This window comes from Rhinichthys klamathensis, unplaced genomic scaffold (assembly GCF_029890125.1).
Source record: "Rhinichthys klamathensis goyatoka isolate OS25496 unplaced genomic scaffold, OSU_Roscu_1.1 h1tg000578l_1, whole genome shotgun sequence".
Classification (NCBI taxonomy): Eukaryota; Metazoa; Chordata; class Actinopteri; order Cypriniformes; family Leuciscidae; genus Rhinichthys; species Rhinichthys klamathensis.
Window position 1 is genome coordinate 2216866 of NW_026607042.1, and position 23803 is coordinate 2240668.

Sequence of the window (23803 nt, forward strand, 5' to 3'; positions counted from 1 at the left end):
TTGATTCAGTGTCAAAACTCTAGCTGCATAACATGTAGATAAAATGTCACGCACTCTGCTAAGCAACAATTGAAACCTGCTAATTCACTGGCTTGTCATGTTGCTGAAATAATGTACTAGCACACCTTATCTAGCATTATATATCGCTAGAATAATTACTTGCATACTGTAACGTTAGTTACCGTTATATTAACTAGCTATTTATAACTTATAGAAAGAGTGCAACGTTATAAGTTACATGTAGGCTATTGGAAAATACATAATGATTTGAGGACCAAGTTTGTAGTCAAAGTATGGGCAGGCCATAGTCAATGTAAAGCATATTATTGACGTTTAGTCCCTATTAGTGAATGTGCCATATAACTTTTTATCCGCCGTCATCGGTGGCCCTGTTTACTAGCCTGCGCGTTCACGGCAGGCTCCGCTGTGGAGGACGAGCTGTGGAGGGAGGGCTGTAGCGCAGCAGAGAGCAAGGGGGTGGGACCTGTAAGTTGTGCTTGTTCAAATTTTCAGGCTAAGTCAACGTTTTCTTAATTCCCTACTGCAGCTTTAAATAGATATAGATAAATATCTATATACACAGTATATATCTATTTTATATTCATTTTTTTAATATTATTTAATATTCATGTATTATTTATTTGTGTTTCTGTGAATAGCTGTTACAGTTCTACAAATAAAGCATTCTATCTTTTTACCTATCAATTAAATTAGCTACAAAAAATGCACCTGAATGCACGAAATTAAGGCTGCGTTCCAAACCGCATACTCAATGAGTAGGTGCTTAATTTCAATAAGTACTTACTCAACGAGCGCGAAAAGAGTAGGTACTTCATAGCCAAATCTCGTTGAGTATGAATGCGATCCGGACATCATACGCCATGTTGACGTTATCATGTGACCTATGACGTTATCACAAGCGCAACAATTTAAAAGTTATGAGCAACAGGTGCACCACCGACATCTCACTGCATCAGTACAACCTAACTAGAACTGTTTTCATCAGCGTCTGAAATGGTTGGCATGTCTGCAATAGCTAGACGAATGTGTGGACAAAGGAGACGTCGGGCTGCTGCTCGGAGATCTCGCCTTTGGAGAAGACTGATGATTTTATACTCAAACAAAGCAAGTATTACTACTTAAAAAATTAAGATTACCCCAGAATGAATTGCATTACTAGCCCACCCCAACACTTATGCACAATAATGACAAATGCTGACCAGCACTTAATTATATAACATTTTCTTAATTAAAATGATATATTTTGGTAAAACAAGCAAACTGTTGTATTGTCATATGACAGATGTATGAATACACACTAGACAAATGCAGCTGATGTGAATACATACAATTTCCTTCAAGCAATGATTAATGCAAGAATTAATGAAATGAATATTTTATTGAAACATGAATAAATATTTAATATGAAACATGAATAAAAATAAATGAATGAATAAAAGATATCATATCACTATAAAGAAATACATATACAAGTCAATACCATATGAAACATTGCTTAATTCAAGCTTTTTGTTCTAACAAACTATGATGTATTTACAGGCGGTGAACCCCACATCATACTGCCATCTCAATAGAGCGGTTCCCATTCTGCGGCTTTATCTTGATGAAGCAGCCGACCACCGTGCCCACCTTCGCCTGTCTCTGCCGTCCATCAGGTCCCTGATTGCTGCAGTCAGACTGGGATCTGACCATGGATGGGAACGGGAGATTGAGGTCCTTGTGTTCCTGCACTGGCTGGCCCATGCAGCATCCTACAGGGTGGTGTCGCAGGCCTTCGACATCCCAAAGACCTCTGTGTATAACATTGACCGGAGATGACCTGGAGGCAGTGGGAGCAGGATTTGCACAGCTGTCTGGGTCACCAGCTTTCAGCAGAGCAGTTGGTGCAATAGACGGCTGTCATATCCGTATCAAACCTCCAGCAAATAACTCCCACTGTTACTTCAACAGAAAGCTGTTTCACTCCATCCAACTCCAGGCCATCACTGATCACCGGGGGAAATTCCTTGATGTGTTTGTGGGGTATCCTGGGTCTGTGCACGATGCCAGGGTGCTGAGGAACAGTCCAGTGTATGCTGGCAGTGTATATCCACCTGCAGGCAAGTGCATCCTCGGGGATGGAGGCTATCCTTGCCTGAGTGCCCCCATCTGCCTCATCACCCCGTACAGAGAGCCAGTACAGAACCCTGTGCAGGCGCGTTTCAACAGCAAGCACTCCCGTGCCCGCAACATCGTGGAGAGAGCGTTTGGGATGCTGAAGACACGCTGGCGCTGTATCTTCTTCAAGGCCTTGGAGGTGAGCCCTGCCTTCGTGCCTGAGGTTGTTGCGTGCTGCGCTGTGCTTCACAATCTCGCTCTAGCCAATGGGGACATCGTTGAGCCAGAGGATGAGGAAGACCATGATGACGGCCCCCCTGATCCCCACAACCTTGCAGCAAGAGTGGGAGAACAAGTGCGGGACAATCTGGCTGCTGCAGTGTCTGCTCCAAACATCCCTGTGCCTGCTCTCCATGAGCACGACTACCTTTAAAACATTAAGAAAGATAAAAATGTTTTAAAATTCATGTTGTCAGCATTCAGTTTCTTGACAAATGTCATTTTATAGGTTTACAATTACATGCGAATATTTGTTAGAGCTTTAAAACCTTTTGTAGTGTAGAGGGATAAACCAATGAACTGGTTAAGTCAAGTCAAGTCAAGTCATCTTCATTTATATAGCGCTTTTAACAATGGAGATTGTTTCAAAGCAGCTTTACAGAGATAAACATACAATTTACGGTAACAGAGATTGTTTTGGCTTTATAGCGATTTTTGAATAATGTTATTTCCAGCTAAAGTTGGTTTTGATTGATTCACTTCCCGCAAAAGTATCATTTGTTATTACATTAGGGGCCACTAAGACGACGGCGTTCTCTCTAAACAGACTTTAAACACGAACCTGTGACCGGATGGCGTTCACATGCGCATTAAAAATTGATTCTATAGTTAAATTCTATAGTTAAATTCGTTTGAATATGTGTGCGCAGGTTTGTAATTTCCCAACAAACCATGCCTAAACAAACTACTTGTCTTGCCTATAAATTTGATACAGAATTTTATTTTATCACTTCGAGGTACGCAAACCGGATTTCCAACAACGCTTTATCTGTAGAGTGGGAAAGGGATCCTCCATAGGGAGAGGATAGTGGACACTTCAGCACTGCATTGTCATCGGGTCCAGGCGAAACTCCTTCGTCAGATCTGATAAAGGTTAGAAGAAGATTGCTGGTCAATCAGCAAGGCTCTTTAGTCCAGGTTTGTCCAGGGTCATTGTCCCTGTAAATAAATGGAGTTAATCACTTTTGATAAAAAATATGTCAAATGCATAAATGTGATTGATATTTGTAAAGCATTTTTTGAACCAGTCATGGGCATAAACAGTCAAAGCTGCTTAGTTTGTCAAGGAATTACTATAATGCAAAATGCATACATAAATTTACTACAATTTATATTTGGTGGGTTAAAGGGTTAGTTCACCTCAACATATAAATACAGCAATTGTTTACGGTTTACTATTTACTTATTTAATGTTTTTTATTGTTTAAATACAAAAGGGAATTTTTGTCAAGTTTGTTCTGCTGGTTTCATACAATATCAGTCAATGGAGCCCAACTTTCAGAAGCTTCCTGGCATTATTTAATGACGCTTCTGAAAGTCCATTGACTGATATTGTATTAAACCAAACAGTACAAACCTGACCAAAATCACCTTTTGTGTTCAGGAAAACAAAAAACAGAGGGATCAAACAACATCAAGGCGAGTAAATAATGACTATTGAATTATTACTATTATGATTTATTTGCTTGGGTTAAGTAACCCTTTAGTCACTATTTTACTGTGTGTAATTTGTGTAAACAGTCTCAAGTTCAGCTTTGGTCATGGAGGGCTATTATCCAGCAGAGTTTTTCCAACCCTAATTATACACCCCTGAATCAATTTAAACCAATTAATAACTGACTACTTGAAATTTACTGACAGGTGTGCTGGAACTGAACCCTCCATGACCTGCCTTTAAGATCCTTGCATGAACTCTGTAAACCTTTAAAAGTCATATAATACACTCCAGTAAAACCAGTGTTTTAAAGTGTTTTTTCTTCTTACACTACACCATACATTCACTAATTATTAATCAACGTTTCATAAATATTTAATTTATGAATTTGATTACAATCTTAAAGTATCACTAAATTTCTAGAAGTCTATAATGTACTGTGAATGCCTAGAAATAGTTTGTTTTATATACATATTATTGTACAAAATTCTTAGGCCACCATTTGTAGTTGTTGCACATGTGGCGGGCAGTACAAGACAGGGAGGATAGAGAGAGAGTAAGAGAGAGAGACAGAAAGAAAAATCGACTACGCCACCCTGGTCGCTAAGCCAGGGAAGTGTGCTATTAAAGACACACAGGTTCGATGTTTCCCTTACATAAATACTCCGAGACGTGGATATGGAAAAATACAAAAATATATTCTTTATTTAGACAAATATAAAATACTGGCGTGCCAGTCAGTTAGGTTCAATTATAACAACACACAATAAACAGCTCACAGGACTCGTGGTCACCCGAAGCAGGACGAGCTAGTGCCAGACGTCGCTAGATGGTAAAAGAGCACCCACACGTGCACTACACGTCACTCAAATCACGTCAACCAAGACCAATCACTATGGATTGCAGACCACACACTGTGTCTCAGGACCCGCCACCTTAATTGGACAACTAGCCCTCCTGCTCCGGGCTCACAGTGCCTGAAACACAAGAAATAAAGAATTACAAAAAATTAAATCAAAGCAAATAAATCAAACAATTATCCTCACCTATGGGTACCCATATACAGGACACAACATGCGAGACATACAATAATATACGTAACTAAAAGGAAAACACTCCGCAATCCACTCAAACCTGCACTCATCAGTGTCAGTGATGGTGAATGGATCGCTACGGGCCAACAGGAACAATCTCCCCAGGCCGGTTACCACTCACAATCCCTCTTTCCCTTGGGACCAGTCGGGGATAATCTCACAGTGAGCAAAGAAAATAAACAGTAATTATAATACAAATAAAGCACAAAACAACACCCAAAACTAAGAAAACAAAACACCAATTACCAAGCAAGCAAAATAACTCAAACAAAAACATTAATAGGAACAGAACAGCAGCGACGACAAGTCCTAGAGCAGGCAAGTGTAGTCTTCAAGTGCCCTTAAAACGGCAGATCGATCCACCTGCAAAAGCCGGACTATGAGCTAAAATATGCGGTTACCACTCACAATCCCTCTTTCCCTTGGGACCAGTCGGGGATAATCTCACAGTGAGCAAAGAAAATAAACAGTAATTATAATACAAATAAAGCACAAAACAACACCCAAAACTAAGAAAACAAAACACCAATTACCAAGCAAGCAAAATAACTCAAACAAAAACATTAATAGGAACAGAACAGCAGCGACGACAAGTCCTAGAGCAGGCAAGTGTAGTCTTCAAGTGCCCTTAAAACGGCAGATCGATCCACCTGCAAAAGCCGGACTATGAGCTAAAATATGCATAGCATTAATTTACTGTTGTACAATTGATCGCACATACCAAACATGCGGAGATCGCGCCACTCGCCCAGTCGACAAGAGATGAAAAAGCCCAATGATACGCTGGAATACACAGACCCCATAATATTAACTATTCGCTCATTAATTAAATACAGCCAAAAGGGCCAAAGAGAGACCTACCAGGAAGTCAAGCAGCAATACACCCCCGATGCTGAATGCAATTCATACCGAAGCGGTGGTATCCGGAAAACAGCGCGTGTTGCCAGGCATGCAACCCTCAGCACAACGTGTGCTTTTCTGCGAACAGCCCAGAACCTGACAAAAGTAACACTCAATCTAATGTTCATTAGGCTCAAGCATAAAAACCAGCCGCCACACTCACCTCAGCCAGAGCACCAGACAGTCGCAACAATAATGACGTGCTAGAACGCGGTCGCACATTCACGCAATCTCCGGTGACAACACCGCCACCTTAATATACCCCTTGGAAGGAATTACCATAATTATTATCAATGAATTGAATGCTGATCACCTGCGTGCATCTAGGGCGGAGTCTCACTCTACAGAGAGGACGTCAACAAACAGCGGCACTTCACTACACACAGTACTGTGTGTATCTATATATAGATTCCCATTTTTATTCACAAATTTAATTCACATCAACCCAAATGTGCAAAAGATCAGAAGATGTTTTTTGTCAAATAATTTATTTTTTGGCGAGCATCTGAAGAACAGAAAGGAACCTTTCATCCCTTTCGTTGGTTTCTCTTTCTCTCCTTTCCTCTCTCTCGACTGCCTCCCGGTGCCATCTCTCTTCTCTTTCTCTTACTTCTCTTTCTTGTCTTTCCTCTCTCTCTCGTCTCTCCCGTTCTCTTCTGTCCTCCTTCTCCTCCATTTCTCTCCACAGTCTCTCCTCCCTCTCAGCTGCCTTCCGCTCTCTCTCCTCTTCTCGCTCCTCCATGTCCCGGATCAGCTCCTCCACATCTATAGCCCTTTTCCTGGCTCTTGCTGGCTCTGGCCTCACTGAGGATGAAGAGACCACAGCAGCATCCGGCCCACATGAGGCAACGAGGGCAGGAGGAGAGATGGAGGGTCTGCCCCCAATTGCCTCATCCATGGCAGTGTACCACTTCCAGGACGCTGCTGTGACCCCTCCATCCTCAGTGCTCACCCCCGTCTGCGGACATTTCAGATCCTGCAAAAATGCACAAGCATGATACAAAAGCAGTCATTTTAACAGCACAATATTTAATCATTTCATTTATGTATTAGAAGTAACAAAATGATCTTACTTTGTATTTTTGTTTCAGGTTTTCCCTTTTTTTTTTTAACAAACGCCGCCGTCACCCTGCCTTGCAGGCTCTGCTCCTCCACAAAAGATCTGCAGCAAGAGAGAAATCAAGAATGAAAAAGTTATATCTCTGATATAGAGTAGAAGTAGTAGTTACCAAAAGCGGGGGTGGGTGGGTGGTGGGGCCAGCTGAACGCAGGGTACAAAGGTCCAACGGCTATCGTCACTGTCCACAGTTGTCCAACCTATCCAATATCGCCTCAACGCTGAACATGGCTAATATTTCAGCACTAGACTGCGTTTGATTGGCGAATCGAATGCTGGGCGTGGTGCCCCCAGCCCCCCCGGTCACCTGAATGCCTTCGGTTCGTTCGCAGGACCTTGTTTTGATTTTTAATATTTTTTTGGTGTTTTAGGGTTGACCTCATCACATATGCACCGCGAATATACCCCAATATTTTTTGCCAATTTCTCAGTTTCCGTTCACGTTAGAAAGTCGGTTGTTCTCGTCTTCCCAAGCCGGTTTCGACGATGCCAGAATATTATGAAAATCTCAAAGTGCCAATTATGCTATTTCCATAATTGTGCACAATAGACACATAAGCGCACTAGCTTGGCCTTGTTTTGTGCGTTCTACCATGTTCTCCACTGCACACTTATGTATCGTCCAACCTAAAATAGGGGTTATCCTAGCCTGTACAGCCTCGTACATTTTTGGACTAAATATCGGCCCGCTCAGAAAACCACCTTATACTGCAATGATTATTATTATTAGCTGTCCCTCTTGGCTAGATTAATGTGTTTGGGCTTGATGGAAAGTGGAGATTCAGGGCTAGGATTTGATGTAGCACAACTAAAGATCTGAGTCTCCTGGACTGAACAGCCTGGTTAATATTTGGACTAAATATCGGTGCGCTCAGAAAACCACCTTATTTGGCTATACTGTAATGATTGTTATTAGCTGTCCCTTTTGGCTAGATTAATGTGTTTGGGCTTGATGGAAACTACACATGGTAAGCTTTAATCTGATACAAAACAAGTGAAAATATATGGAGATTTGGCTCATTGACAACCATTTTTGAGATTTTGACCTTTTGGCCTACATCCGGAGTAAGGGCAAAACTCATGTTAAAGTGCAAAACATGAGCTTTCCAATGATGTAAGGCTGACTCTGATTGGACTTTGTTTTATTGAACAAAAAAGAAAATCGTACAGGCCGCTTTACCAAACATCTGAAGCCATTCACTGACCTCCGCCCTCAAACAGGCTCAACTCTACCTCTTGTCTTTCACTGAATGAAAAAGATACAGTAAAGCCATTAATATATTTGCAAACTGCAAATGATAAGCTTTAAAGGTGACCTATAATTCAAAATTGAATTTACCTTGGTATAGTCAAATAACAAGAGTTCAGTGGATGGACATGACATAGAGTGAATCTCAAACTGGACTGTTTTCGCGTTCTCATTTAATTCACGTTTATGAAAAAAACCCTGAAAAACGGTCGGTTCTCCACACAATACCGACTGTGACGCAATAGTCGGGATCATTAATATGTACGCCTCCAAATATTTGCATAATGCCAGCCCTCAATCCCAGGCGGAACTGCGCAGCCGAAGCATGGCAGTTGCTCAGTGTGGATGTACACATGAACACAAAAGTATTTTTTAGTTCCTTCATCTGAGCCTCTGAAGAAACAATGGGTTAATTTTATTTTCTCTGGAAATTTCCAAACATTTCACCGACTGTTTCCTCAACTTGGGCCAATACAGAGCTGGCCTCGGATCGAGCTACCAAGCAACACTTTCTGATGTGTAATTGTTCAAGTTCAGACAGGTAATCTTTCTCTCAAAATCGTTCAATACTGTTTATGCATCAGTAAGTTAAGCCAGTGACTAAAATATCAGCTTCACATCGTTTCTTTTAGTAGGATGAAAATAATCGTATTTAAATTGTGAACAAATTATATACAGAAAGCGATCAAAGAACAATCTTTCCACACAGCGCGAGTTTATCTGGACACTTGCCAAACTCGTTATGAAATCAATGACGCACGTTACTGCACAACGAAGCTCTTACTGTATTTACATCATCGTGTTTGCATTGGTGAAAGCATTAGAGAGAGTGCAGAAACTGCTTTGCAATGATAAGATCTTCATTCTCGCGATCAACACACTGTCATCTGCTCAATGCTCATCACGGCAACATTTTATGTGATGGGAATAGATCTAAATACTTTAAAAACATCTCACGATTCGTTAATCTCGATAGCTGTTATAGTAAAAACGTATAATAGCAGTAGTAAAAGTATTCGGGAGAGAGTTTCACATATAATGTGTAGCTATTTTATATGCAAGCATGTCAGCCAATCACAGCAGTGGCCGCGGTTACACTAAATCCCACAGCAGACACGCCCCTTCAAACAGAGTGTTCAAATCAGAGGCTAAAAGCAGGCTAGGAAAAATGCCATTTATTTCTAAATTATGATTATTTTTTATCTAAAAAACATACTAACATTATAAGGGTAACCCAGGAAACATTATAAAATTAAAAAAAAAAAAACATTCTAGGGCACCTTTAATTTGATACAAAACAAGTGAAAAAACAAAACAAATTTGGCTGAAATACTTACCTGACCCCTGTTCTTTCGGCCTGTGAACAACGCACAATATGAAACACTCTCTGATTGGACTTTGTTTTAATGATCAATAAATAAATTCATACAGGCCACTGGACCCAACATGTTTTAATTGAGACCAGGATAATATTCTCCCCAGGGGATTATTTTTAACCTGGTCTCAAATAAATGCAGCTATGAACCACTGGACAGTGCCGGCTGCCAGTGGCCGAAACAGCACATCTTTGAGCTGTTCTCTTTCCCTCTCTGACCAAGACACCGCCTAATCAGTATTGGTATTGTGAAGTACAATACTCCCCTTTTAATACGATGCAAAAAGCATAAAGAACGCTTGAAATTTGAGTTAGTTATAGAGATTTTGCTCAAGTGTACACTGTTTTATATATTCTTATTCCTTTTATTTTAATTCCGTCTGTACTTTTATTCTATTTTTTTTTTATAAACTGTCTTATATAGTATATATTTTTAATTTCTAGTGATGGGCGATACTGCAAATTTCTGTATCGATCCGATACCAAGTAAATACAGGGCCAGTATCGCCGATATCGATACCGATACCGATACTTTTTCATTTTAAAAGCATGCATTTGAACTTGTATGCACTTTCCTGTGCTAGAGCAGTGTGTCATGATTTATGAGGTGAATGCATCATTAATATGCTAAATCTGAACACGTTTTCATGACTACTAGTCCTATTTTGTGATTTGTGCTCTCAACTCCCCTTTAATTAGTCAGTGACTTTTACAAAACTACCCTAATTATAGTACTAGCCTACTAGTACTAGCCTACTGTTCAAAAGTTTGGGGTCTGTAAGATTTTTATTTCTCTTAGTAAAAACTGTAATATTACAATTTAACAATTTAACATAGGCTATCTGTTTTCTATGCCATAGTAAACTGTAATTTATTCATGTGATCAAGGCTGAATTTTTGGCATCATTACTCCAGTCATGATGATAATTCATTTTAATATGCTGATTTGCTGCTCAGGAAACATTTCTTATTATTATCAATGTTGAAAACAGTTTCATATTTTGTCGGAAACTATGAAAACATTTTATGCAGAATTATTTGATGAACAAAGTTGAAAGAACAGCATTTATATGAAGTAGATTTTTTTAACAGTGTAAAACCCTTGACTGTCACTTTTGATCAACTTAATGCATCGATCCTTGTTGAATAAAAATATTAATTTCATAAAAAAGATCTTACTGACGTCAACATTTTAAATCGTTATGTACAGTTTTGGTTTGTTTATTGCGAAATAACTCCCGATTGTTTCTCTGTCATCTAAGCAAGGCTTTGTTTCCCAAACGCACTGGGCATGTGAGCTCAGCACAGCACCAGCAGCGAACGCTCTCTGTGATTGATTGGTTTCGTCTTGTATACAGATGACTAGGAGAAAAGGTTCTATCCTACACAATTACCTGCTAACATTCGCTTATTTTTCGCACTGAATTGCGTGCTAAATTAATAAAAAATTACTGGTAAAAAAAATACACATTTGGATCGATATTTTTATGTGAGGATCGATCCTTTTTGATACCACGTCAGTATCGAAGTATCGATACTTTAGGATCGATCCACCCATCACTATTAATTTCATCTATGTAAAGCACTTTGAATTACCAATGTGTATGAAATGTGCTATTGTGCTTTTTACAATACAGATTGTTTCAAAACCTTATTTGTTTCATGAATTCACAACTTTAACCCTTAGGGGACCCCAGGGTGTTTTTGGGGCCCTTAGGATGTTTTGACAAGCACTAACATTTGTGCTTTTTTCAGTTATTTATAAACATGTTAATGGCAAAGGTGTAAATTCACTCTATATAGTGCATACGGGGCTACCATAATATATGAGCAACATGTATGTACATGTTTGTATTTTTAAGAGAATATTGTTTATGCGTGGTTATTGAACAAAATAAAAATGAAAGTTGCTGAAATAAGACCACAAAACACATACTAAATATGTGTCCACAAGACTTTTGACTAATGGATGTTGTCGCTTCGAGTTCTGGCTTCAAAATGATGTGAAAACCATCCTGCCTTATTGTTCACATAAAGCAAAACATGAATTCATACTTTGTATGACAGTTTTTTGGTCAGAAGAGGTTTATGCGAGGGGGTGTTAATGGCTATCAATATTAATGAGATTCAGACCAGGGGTGTGACAGACACTCTCCCAATGGCTAATGGCCCATCAAGTGAGGCAGCCTGAACCAAGAATGAGAGGAGATTCAAAGGTTTTTCAATCTGTTTTATTGTAATTCCTCAATATGGAGAAACTAAATGTTCTAAATTTGCTCTAAGCAAATCAAATGTGAGTAAAATAAATAAATAATCAGTCGGCTATAAACAAAGCAATTGTGAAGTCATACAGGCTCATATTGTACTAAGTATAAACAAAATTGAACTAACATCTGTAAAATTGTAGGTAAATATGTACTTTCTTTCTGATTTCTGACTGTGTTGCTAAGCGCACTCTGAGTTGCAGGCGGAGGTAGTGATGAAACTACATTCCTTTTTTTTTTTTTTTAAGTTGAGGAATATTATTACATAAATATAACCATAGCAGCATTAGTCTATAATGAATAACTGATGTAAATAATTTTAGGCGAGTGCAATAAATATGCGTGTCAATGGGCCATTGCCGGAGAGGCACACCGCAAACAAAACACATTTGCGCAAGTCATTAACTAGGAGCATTAATTTGCGAGCATGCATCGTCAATGATAATAATGAGGCAGCATTTAAACTAGTCAAAATATAATCTAAACATCTAGTAGGCCTATTTTCTAAAATAACTTCTACATTCTAGCTTTCATACACAATGATCTAAACATATCATTTACACATACAAATTTCCTAACTGGGGTTTACAGTGCGTAGCATGCACTTAAAAAAAAGACTAAAAAAAAAAAGACTAAATACTTACTCATACGAAATTCTATCCACGGCTCGATCAAACGGTCGTCATCAGAGTCGCGCTCTTCTTCTGATGAAAATGTGGATTTTTCGTCGCTAGTATCCAGGACGAGTTGAAGAGCTTCTACACCGGTGTATCGTGCCATCTTCCTAACGCGCAGGTGAACTGAATGATGAAACTTGAAGCCTTTAATGCATTTGCTTGGGGGCGTTTACCTGTTTCCCATAGATGGCTTAACACATTATCTTGTGAATAGCGCGCTCCGGGAGTAGGCGTGAACGAATTAAAGTGAATGAGCTCGTAATGAGCTCGACTGGAATCGCTCTATTTTCATACGGATTACAGAAGCTGAGAATATTTGTTTTTAATATAAATGACTTCATTTAAAAGATGCGATCTCTAGCTTTATGCCCGTGGGTATGTTTGCCTGTTTGACTGAATTTTCGTGGAGTTACAGATCATTTCCGAACGCGTTTCAAATTGGAGTTCGCTGACAGAGAGAGTGAAGAACTCGCATCATGTTCATTTTTCATTATTTGGCAAAAAGCAAAACACTTTATTTTTATTGTGAGTATACAGAAAAAATTTTGAAACTGAACAGGATCGATTGATGTATAACACGAACATGAAAGATCAAAATGAACAGAGCAGTTTGAGTTTATTTTGCATTGCTAAAAAAAAAAACGAGCAAAACGCGCGGGTGCGTTTCTGGTCCCCAGTGTTACGGGTGTGGTGCAGGTTGAAGGAGAGGCAGCAGTCAGCAGATCAAATTCAATACTCTTTACTAATATAACTCAAAACAGGAATCCAGGAAACATAACCACACCAAATACAAACGTACCATACACAAACGAGAACCGACCAGGAGTGAGGGAGAACACAGGGTTTACATACACAGAGAACGGATAAAGGGAACAAGACACAGCTGGGGCAAATTAACTAGACACAGGTGAAGGAACTGAACACAAACGAGGAGCGGGAAAACTAACACAGGACTAAACCAAATCACAATGACGGGGGGAAAAACAGGACACACATGTAACATAACGCCCCCTCCAAAAAGGCGCGTCCTCGCGCCGTATAATTTCAAAAGGGGTGGGGGGGCGGGCGCCCTGGAGGCTGACGAGGGCGTGGCCTACCCTGAGCAGGAAGCCTCCAGGGCGGAGCAGGACGTGCAGGAGGCCAGGGCGGAGCAGGATGTGCAGGAGGCCAGGGCGGAGACTTTCCCTCGGGCGGCCAGGGTGGAGACTTTCCCTCGGGCGGCCAGGGTGGAGAGGCCACTTCAGGTGGCCAGGGTGGAGAGGCCACTTCAGGTGGCCAGGGTGGAGAGGCCACTTCAGGTGGCCAGGGTGGAGACTGTCCCTCGGGTGGCCATGGTGGAGAGGCCACTTCAGGTGGCCATGGTGGAGAGGCCACTTCAGGTGGCCATGGTGGAGACGCACCTTCGGGAGGCCATGGCGGAGACGCACCTTCAGGTGGCCTATATCCCCCCCCCAAAACTTTCTTGGGGGGAATCACAGGCTCTGGGACAGGCTCTGGGACGTGGACAGTCTCTGGGTGGGCAGACGGGACGTGGAAAGTCTCTGGCTGGGCTAGCAGTGAAGGCCCGGCTATGCTGGATGGAACCAGCGGTGAAGGCTCAGAAGGGCTGGACGGGACCAGCGGAGAAGGCTCTGAAGGGCTGGACGGGACCAGCGGAGAAGGCTCTGAAGGGCTGGACGGGACCAGCGGAGAAGGCTCTGAAGGGCTGGACGGGACCAGCGGAGAAGGCTCTGAAGGGCTGGACGGGACCAGCGGAGAAGGCTCTGGTTCGGCCGGCATGACGCGAAGCTCCGGCCCGGCAGGCGTGACGCGAAACTCTGGCTCGGCAGGCGTGCAGGTAAGCTCAGGCTCGGCAGGCGTGCAGGGAAGCTCAGGCTCGGCAGGCGTGCAGGGAAGCTCAGGCTCGGCAGGCGTGCAGGGAAGCTCAGGCTCGGCAGGCGTGCAGGGAAGCTCAGGCTCGGCAGGCGTGCAGGGAAGCTCAGGCTCGGCAGGGCTGCAGGGAAGCTCAGGCTCGGCAGGGCTGCAGGGAAGCTCAGGCTCGGCAGGGCTGCAGGGAAGCTCAGGCTCGGCAGGGCTGCAGGGAAGCTCAGGCTCGGCAGGGCTGCAGGGAAGCTCAGGCTCGGCAGGGCTGCAGGGAAGCTCAGGCTCGGCAGGGCTGGACGGAACCAGCTGTGAAGGCTCGGCTGGGCTGGACGGAACCAGCGGTGCGGGCTTGGCTGGGCTGGACGGAACCAGCGGTGAGGGCTTGGCTGGGCTGGACGGAACCAGCGGTGAGGGCTTGGCTGGGCTGGCTGGGATCAGTGGCGGAAGCTCTGTGTCCCAGTCAATAAGCTCCTCCTCTTCCCCTGGACCGATGGTGAAGGGAGAGCCACAGCTCGCCAATACCCACTCCACAAAGGCAGCGAAGTTCCCCCGAGGCCCATCTCCAGGCAGGCATGCTTTGGTCTCAGCGTTGAGGCCTGCCCGGAAGAACACACAGAGGCTGGTGTCATCAAAATGAACTAGAGGAACCAAGTCCAAATACCTCTGTGTGTGGGCCTCGAGGGACTGATCCTCCTGAGACAGGAGAAGGATTTGGACTGCTGCATCCATCGATGTTAAGGTCGGTTCTTCTGTTACGGGTGTGGTGCAGGTTGAAGGAGAGGCAGCAGTCAGCAGATCAAATTCAATACTCTTTACTAATATAACTCAAAACAGGAATCCAGGAAACATAACCACACCAAATACAAACGTACCATACACAAACGAGAACCGACCAGGAGTGAGGGAGAACACAGGGTTTACATACACAGAGAACGGATAAAGGGAACAAGACACAGCTGGGGCAAATTAACTAGACACAGGTGAAGGAACTGAACACAAACGAGGAGCGGGAAAACTAACACAGGACTAAACCAAATCACAATGACGGGGGGAAAAACAGGACACACATGTAACACCCAGAGGGTTAATGGGCACAGAATAATTTGTTGCATGGATACCTGGAGAATCAGAAATGCAAGTATTTAATGTTATGTACGCATGGCTTGTATAAATAAAGGGTATTAAATAAGTTATCAAAGTCTGGAACTGCCAGTAATTGGCACTGATAAGAGAAAGATTGAAATTAATCAATAGATTAAGGGAAATTTTATTTTTAAAACAGTAAAGAAATGTGTAGCAGCTTCATAGGAAGTACTGTACAGAAAGCATACATACACTCACCTAAAGGATTATTAGGAGCACCATACTAATACTGAGTTTGACCCCCTTTCGCCTTCAGAACTGCCTTAATTCTACGTGTCATTGATTCAACAAGGTGCTGAAAGGATTCTTTAGAAATGTTGGCCCATATTGATAGGATAGCATCTTGCAGTTGATGGAGATTTGTGGGATGCACATCCAGGGCACGAAGCTCCCGTTCCACCACATCCCAAAGATGCTCTATTGGGTTGAGATCATTGTCATGTTCAAGAAACCAGTTTGAAATGATTCGAGCTTTGTGACATGATGCATTATCCTGCTGGAAGTAGCCATCAGAGGATGGGTACATGGTGGCCATAAAGGGATGGACATGGTCAGAAACAATGCTCAGGTAGGCCGTGGCATTTAAACGAGGCCCAATTGGCACTAAGGGGCCTAAAGTGTGCCAAGAAAACATCCCACACACCATTACACCACCACCACCAGCCTGCGCGGTGGTAACAAGGCATGATGGATCCATGTTCTCATTCTGTTTACGCCAAATTCTGACTCTACCATCTGAATGTCTCAACAGAAATCGAGACTCATCAGACCAGGCAACATTTTTCCAGTCTTCAACTGTCCAATTTTGGTGAGCTCTTGCAAATTGTAGCCTCTTTTTCCTATTTGTAGTGGAGATGAGTGGTACCCGGTGGGGTCTTCTGCTGTTGTAGCCCATCCGCCTCAAGGTTGTGCGTGTTGTGGCTTCACAAATGCTTTGCTGCATACCTCGGTTGTAACGAATGGTTATTTCAGTCAAAGTTGCTCTTCTATCAGCTTGAATCAGTCGTGACTACCCATTCTCCTCTGACCTCTAGCATCAACAAGGCATTTTCGCCCACAGGACTGCCGCATACTGGATGTTTTTCCCTTTTCACACCATTCTTTGTAAACCCTAGAAATGGTTGTGCATGAAAATCCCAGTAACTGAGCAGATTGTGAAATACTCAGACCGGCCCGTCTGGCACCAACAACCATGCCACGCTCAAAATTGCTTAAATCACCTTTCTTTCCCATTCTGACATTCAGTTTGGAGTTCAGGAGATTGTCTTGACCAGGACCAAACCCCTAAATGCATTGAAGCAACTGCCATGTGATTGGTTGATTAGATAATTGCATTAATGAGAAATTGAACAGGTGTTCCTAATAATCCTTTAGGTGAGTGTATATGTACAATATTATAGAGTCTGTCAGGGTTGTCAGACATCCAACCACTCCAGCTCCAGGACATGGGAACTAACACATTGTGAAATAAAACAAGAATATTTCACAAATCTTTCACAAATCACTCCAGCTCCACTTCACTTCCACATGTCTGATGAAGACCTTTGGACCAGGCCTACTCAATCGTCCAGCCAGTCCAGGTCCAGGCCCTTTCCATGGAAGGACTTCCTCTTCACTCCGTAGTCAAACCGTAGTTCGACACCCCCGCTGATGTCCTGCAGTGCCCTGAAGAGGATGACGTACTTGTCCTCCCCATCCACATGCAACCTGCAGTAAAAGGGCTTCAGGTTGGGTGCTTTTGTGGAGTGGTCGATCTTCCTGCCAACGGTCTCTGTAGCAGGGTGGCACTCGCAGGGAAAGGTCTTGGCGTCAATGCAGAGCTCTCTCTGTCCAACTTTGAAAAAGTACATGTACCCGGCCTCGTCATGCTGGCCCTGCACCATCACCCTCCCTTGTGCAGCTGGGATGACCCTGCCGTGGTAGTCGCAGACAATGTCGTTCTTGGAGAAAGTCTGGGTTGCCACGACTCCTAAAATAAAGAGAACACATAAAAGTTTTTAGTTAATGAATAAACATTACATGTAGACAAACAGTTCAGAATGTAAATTTAGTTCTTGCTGCAGTTCATGGCTGCTAAAATGTACATTTTACATTATTGTATTTTTCTGCCCTTACAAGACAAATGAAAGGTTTTCTTACTTAAACCTTTCTTGCCACCAAAGTCTTTTATGGCCAGGTCCGGCCAGGTCTGCTCAGACACACAGCGAAGGATGAACTTGTCATTTTCACCCGCTGCCTTAGAAGGTGGTGTCCACAGCCGTTCGATGTCCTCCGGCTTAGGACAGTTGGCCTTCCAACCCTCCTGCGCGATAAGCCGTGCCACCTTTGCGACCGAAGGCTTGCGGACTGTGAAATGTGCTGAAAGACAGAATGAAATAACGTTACTCATGTGAGTCACTTGTCACTGTAAATGAATGGCCTAGTTTTTGTGTTGAGTTAATGAGTGTCAATGCTCTATTGATGGATTCGGAGACTTACACAGCAGATATTCCTCTCTCTGGGCATACTGGGTCATCCGCCACTTGTCATAAAACACGTGGTCATCTGGAAAACCTGATTCGACACGCTGCATCTTGGATGGCGGCTGACCCTCCGGCGAAATAGGATCCCTCCGTGATCTCACCACGAACTCAGCAAAGTCCTTCCGAGATGGTCCAGCTGCACCGCTTGTGGCCAAGGATGCCTCGTCCACAGAAGTGCAGTATAAGAGAGGAATACAAGGTTTATAATATAGACCAAGCATGTTCTGGAGCTCTCCGAGGAGCTGAGCAGAGGGACGCTGTGTCAGATTGTCTTAAAACTATGAAAATGCAAATAGTACAAGAGATGTATTGTTTTGTTTTTGTTTTTGTAAAAGTTTTGTTCTTGTTGATATTTTAATTATTGTTCATTTTATGCTGTGCTTTGTTGTACACTGGACCCTTTTTTAAGGATTTAAACTGGCTAGCATTAAAGCAAATATTTCTTGTTCCCCGAATAAAATGTCCCTTAACCCATTGTTTAATTGCATTCTTTTCATTAATTTATTCCAAAAAAGATATAAAACAGTGACTCAACCCAAACTTTTTGTGAATGATAGTGTACAGGTCCTTCTCAAAAAATTTGCATATTGTGATAAAGTTCATTATTTTCCATAATGTATTGATAAAAATTAAACTTTCATATATTTTAGATTCATTGCAGACCAACTGAAATATTTCAGGTCTTTTATTGTTTTAATACTGATGATTTTGGCATACAGCTCATGAAAACCCAAAATTCCTATCTCAAAAAATTAGCATATCATGAAAAGGGTCTCTAAACGAGCTATCAACCTAATCATCTGAATCAACTAATTAACTCTAAACACCTGCAAAAGATTCCTGAGGCTTTTAAAACTCCCAGCCCGTTTCATTACTCAAAACCGTAATCATGGGTAAGACTGCCGACCTGACTGCTGTCCAGAAGGCCATCATTGACACCCTCAAGCAAGAGGGTAAGACAGAAAGAAATTTCTGAACAAATAGGCTGTTCCCAGAGTGCTGTATCAAGGCACCTCAGTGGGAAGTCTGTGGGAAGGAAAAAGTGTGGCAAAAAACGCTGCACAACGAGAAGAGGTGACCGGACCCTGAGGAAGATTGTGGAGAAGGACCGATTCCAGACCTTGGGGGACCTGCAGAAGCAGTGGACTGAGTCTGGAGTAGAAACATCCAGAGCCACCGTGCACAGGCGTGTGCAGGAAATGGGCTACAGGTGCCGCATTCCCCAGGTCAAGCCACTTTTGAACCAGAAACCGCAAAATCAAGGTGCCAGAGTCTGGAGGAAGACTGGGGAGAAGGAAATGCCAAAATGCCTGAAGTCCAGTGTCAAGTACCCACAGTCAGTGATGGTCTGGGGTGCCATGTCTGCTGCTGGTGTTGGTGCACTGTAATTTGTCAAGGGCAGGGTCAATGCAGCTAGCTATCAGGAGATTTTGGAGCACTTCATGCTTCCATCTGCTGAAAAGCTTTATGGAGATAAAGATTTCATTTTTTTAGCACGACCTGGCACCTGCTCACAGTGCCAAAACCACTGGTAAATGGTTTACTGACCATGGTATTACTGTGCTCAATTGGCCTGCCAACTCTCCTGACCTGAACCCCATAGAGAATCTGTGGGATATTTTGAAGAGAAAGTTGAGAGACGCAAGACCCAACACTCTGGATGAGCTTAAGGCCGCTATCGAAGCATCCTGGGCCTCCATAACACCTCAGCAGTGCCACAGGCTGATTGCCTCCATGCCACGCCGCATTGAAGTAGTCATTTCTGCAAAAGGATTCCCGACCAAGTATTGACTATTGAGTGCATAACTGAACATAATAATTTGAAGGTTGACTTTTTTTTTTGTATCAAAAACACTTCTTTTATTGGTCGGATGAAATTATGCTAATTTTTTGAGACAGGAATTTGGGGTTTTCATGAGCAAGACCTGAAATATTTCAGTTGGTGTGCAATGAATCTAAAATATATGAAAGTTTAATTTTTATCATTACATTATGGAAAATAATTAACTTTATCACAATATGCTAATTTTTTGAGAAGGACCTGTATAGTGCTACAAAATATGTCCTGTATTATGTGTAATATATGTAATACTATCAGGCCTGTATTGGACCCGCAGCGTTTAATGAAAACAGGGGCAAGTTAATAAAATGTCCAAACAACATGCAGTGTTGTATAGAGTGCAAACAGCTTTTCCACACATCTGCAGCGATTCACTGGCCCCGGTGCACTGAAACGGCCCTAATAAACCTCTTCTCTTTTCCTTTCTGAACAAGATACAATAAAGTCATTCACATCTCTGTAAACTACAAATGTTAAGCTTTCTTTTGATATAAAACACATGAAACAAAACCCATATTTGGCTGAAATACAAAGATTTTTGTATGAAAACATTCACAACAAAGTTTGGCTGATCTCGACCAGACCTCACTTGACCCCTGTTCTCTCGGGCAGCGAACAACGTACAATAGTGTGTTTGGGCTCATGTCAAACTGCAAAACACGAGCTTTCCGAAGATATGAAACACTCTCTGATCGGACTTTGTATTAACGAACAATAAATAGATTCGTACAGGCCACTCAAGCCAACATGTTTTAATGGAGTCCAGGGGCCCGTTCTTCGTACGTTGCTTAAAACATCCGAGATCAAACGAGACATCCAAGATAATATCATCGTGCTCATCATGATCCGGCTAATTAGGTTCTTCGAACACTCCTGCCGGTTATGATTAGTATAGCTGGATTGGGTTATCTGAGATAATTGCGCGTTCATGCGCTGGGTTAAAAGGGGATATGTATCGATAGTAGAAACATTGATCAGCAACGCTGCTATTGGCTGCTCACCGTGGCCAAAGAGCGCGCTCAGTTTTTTTCTCCACAGAAGAGCAAGAGTTATTGCTTGAAGGATATGCAGAATTTGAAAACTTAATTAAAACGCCAGGGAACACCTCAAAGTGTGCAAAAGCCAAGAGAGAGGGCTGGCAAAACGTAGCAGACAAATTAAGTTTGTAGTTAGATGTTTTTATCACTTATTACAGTATATATTTTTATATTTTAATAATTTCTAAATAATTAATAACTTTGTTCATTGTAATGTCAGAGTCACCACCCACTACTAGAACATGGGAACAAGTAAAAGTGAAGTACTAGAATATTCTACATAATAGTAATTTGTAGCCTACTAACTAATCTCTTTTAAAAAGGCACTGTTAATAAATGCTTGCCTGTTTATAAAAGCAACCAAGAAAAAGGCTGAGAAAAAAACAACGAAAAAACAAACAAACAGGTGGTGGTCCTGCACCCCCACATTATACCCAGGCAGAAGAGCTGGCCCTTGGGTTGAGTGTGAACCTTGTGGGGGGCATCCCTGGGTTCAGCTCTTCCTCAGACCCACAGCCAGAGGCCAGGAGCAGAACACCTTCACTGCTGGGAAATTAACTTTAAATGATCCTACACTGTAAAATAATTTGTTGCTGCATTAAATTAAGTAGGCCTATAATCCAAATGGCTGTCCAGTCATATCAGCTGTTAAACCTTGAGTAGCAATGAATTGCTTTGACTTGTGAAAGTCTACATGAGTGACTGTGAAACTACATAGTTAATGTAAAAAAAATATGTTGCCTTGAGTTATTGATCACATTTCCCCCCAGTGTACTTCATTGTAATGAAATTGTGTTTTCCTCTTTTGTGCAGTATTAAACAATACACCAACACTTGTATGTGTTCCCAAGTATATGCAGTAAGTGGACTTTTTCTAATGTTACATCAAAAGGGAAGAAAGTAGCTAAACACTTTGTAATTGGCCATTTTTCCCCCAATGCACAGGACAGTGAAGAAACCCTCTCAGGTATCTTAAAGTGCATAAATAACTTTACTTAATTTACACTTGAGTACCTATTATTTCTAATATGAGTTGCAGGAGTCCACATCTACAGAAGAGCAGTGATGCAGAGGTGGGCAGTGTTGTACTTTTCCTTTTAATTTTTGATGCATGAGCCATGTGTTTGACAGGTGTACCCCTACCCCTAGAAAACAGAGTATTTTGAAAATACTTGACAACTTAAAGAAAAAAAAAAAACTGGCACTAGAGATAGAGTTGCTTCATAGGAACTTCAGAGTAAGTGCTAATATATTATTTCACACAGAGTACAATATATATTATTTGCAGGCAAAAGATGACTTGATCACTGGCTTTTCTTTACAAAGAACAATTAAAATTAAAATCAAGGAACTAAGCATATTTGTCTTGTCTTTTATTAAACATTTAATGAAATGTTTTATATTTTTTCTGATGGTGCAATGTTGTGTAATATGGCACATGTCACAGGTCCTGTCAGGTGCAACCCTCAGACTTTTCAGACACTTTAGTTGGCTAAAGTTCACTTCATTGTGTGCCCTTGTCCTGGCTAGAGCTGCATTGCAACTGGTCTGGGGTTTGGGTCAGGGAATGGGGTCATAAAACACCTGTCTCCAAGCAGGATCCTGTTGTAATCACCTGTTTAATGGAAAAATTCAGTTCTGTTAGGATAAGCATGTCGGCCTATGTAATACAGTGAGCTTGATATTTATATTTTTCCTTACCATGTTCAAATAATGTGCATAAATCTCTGAAAATTCTTGAGTCATGCACAGATCCATATTTGTGATATGGAACTAGTCACACACCATCTAAGAGATTTTAGTCAGTCAACTGCCTTTTTAAAATTTGATATAATACTAATCTTAGTATTATATCAAATTTTAAAAAGGCAGTTGAATCTGGAAAAGAATCGCAATAGTGACTTGCCTGCTATTAAAGCCCGACTCCGACGAGTCGAACATTTATGCGTTTCCAACAAATTAATGATGTAAACGACATCCTCACGAGTCATGAGAAAAATGATATCTCTCAAAAAATACACTATCGCGCTGCGCTATGGACTTCTTGTATCAGCTCCGCTTATGAAGCCGCGATCTAATCCTGTTAACATGAAATAAGCCTGCTCGCGAGCAGGTTCAAGCTGGCGCACCTGTTGCTATGACAGGAAGTCCAGGATGAGCGTCGAAGAACCAAACAATCCAAGATCATGCCAAATCGCCAACAATCAAATCCAGCTAACTGAGTTAGCGACGTACGAAGAACAGGCCCCAGGATAAAATTCTCCCCAGGGGATTATTTTTAACCTGGACTCAATTAAATTCAGCTATGCAAAGGCCCCCTAAACAGGCTCCTCTTTCATTTTCTGAACAAGATACAGCAAAGCCATTGGTATATCTGCAAACTACAAGTGTTAAGCTTTCTTTTGATATAAAACACATGAAAAAAAAAAACATATTTGGCTGAAATACAAAGATTTTTGTATGAATAAACGCTGCCTTGGTTGACCCTGACACGTGACATTACCGGCTGCAAGTGACATGCACAACACAGCTTTGAACTGGTCTCTTCCCCTTTCGAGACCAAGATACAGCATAATCAGTATTAGCACTGATAAGTGCAGTACTCGACGTTTAATTTGATGAAAAAAAGCAGAAAGAAAGCTTGAGATTTGAGTTAAATACAGACTGTTTTGCACCAACACAGGATGAGGACTGTGCATTTCTGACCTTTGCCCTGTAATTTTAACTCCCTGAACAAGATACAGGAAATTGATTAGGCACGCATTAAACTACACGTTATAAGCTGTAAATAAACGTGCAAAACATGGCTGTTGCATAAAAATTGACTGAAAGACATTCATTTTAACAGGAGATTCAAAGTTGAAAACTGGAAAAGTGCTCCCAAACGTTC

The 23803-nt window shown here is 41.9% G+C and overlaps 2 protein-coding genes across 2 annotated transcripts; both read right to left on the minus strand.

Moving 5' to 3' along the window:
- Nucleotides 1-3276: 3276 nt before the first annotated feature.
- On the minus strand, nt 3277-6982 carry LOC130075402 (DDRGK domain-containing protein 1-like). The gene is made up of 3 exons (XM_056240016.1): nt 6900-6982; nt 6437-6802; nt 3277-3336 (listed from the first exon to the last, which is right to left on the minus strand). The coding sequence occupies exons 2-3, from the start codon at nt 6722-6724 to the stop codon at nt 3328-3330; spliced, it is 297 nt and encodes a 98-aa protein (XP_056095991.1). The 5' UTR covers nt 6725-6802; nt 6900-6982; the 3' UTR covers nt 3277-3327.
- Nucleotides 6983-17073: 10091 nt separating this feature from the next.
- On the minus strand, nt 17074-18257 carry LOC130075418 (uncharacterized). The gene is made up of 3 exons (XM_056240024.1): nt 17993-18257; nt 17654-17872; nt 17074-17483 (listed from the first exon to the last, which is right to left on the minus strand). The coding sequence occupies exons 1-3, from the start codon at nt 18255-18257 to the stop codon at nt 17074-17076; spliced, it is 894 nt and encodes a 297-aa protein (XP_056095999.1).
- Between the last annotated feature and the right edge of the window lie 5546 nt (nt 18258-23803).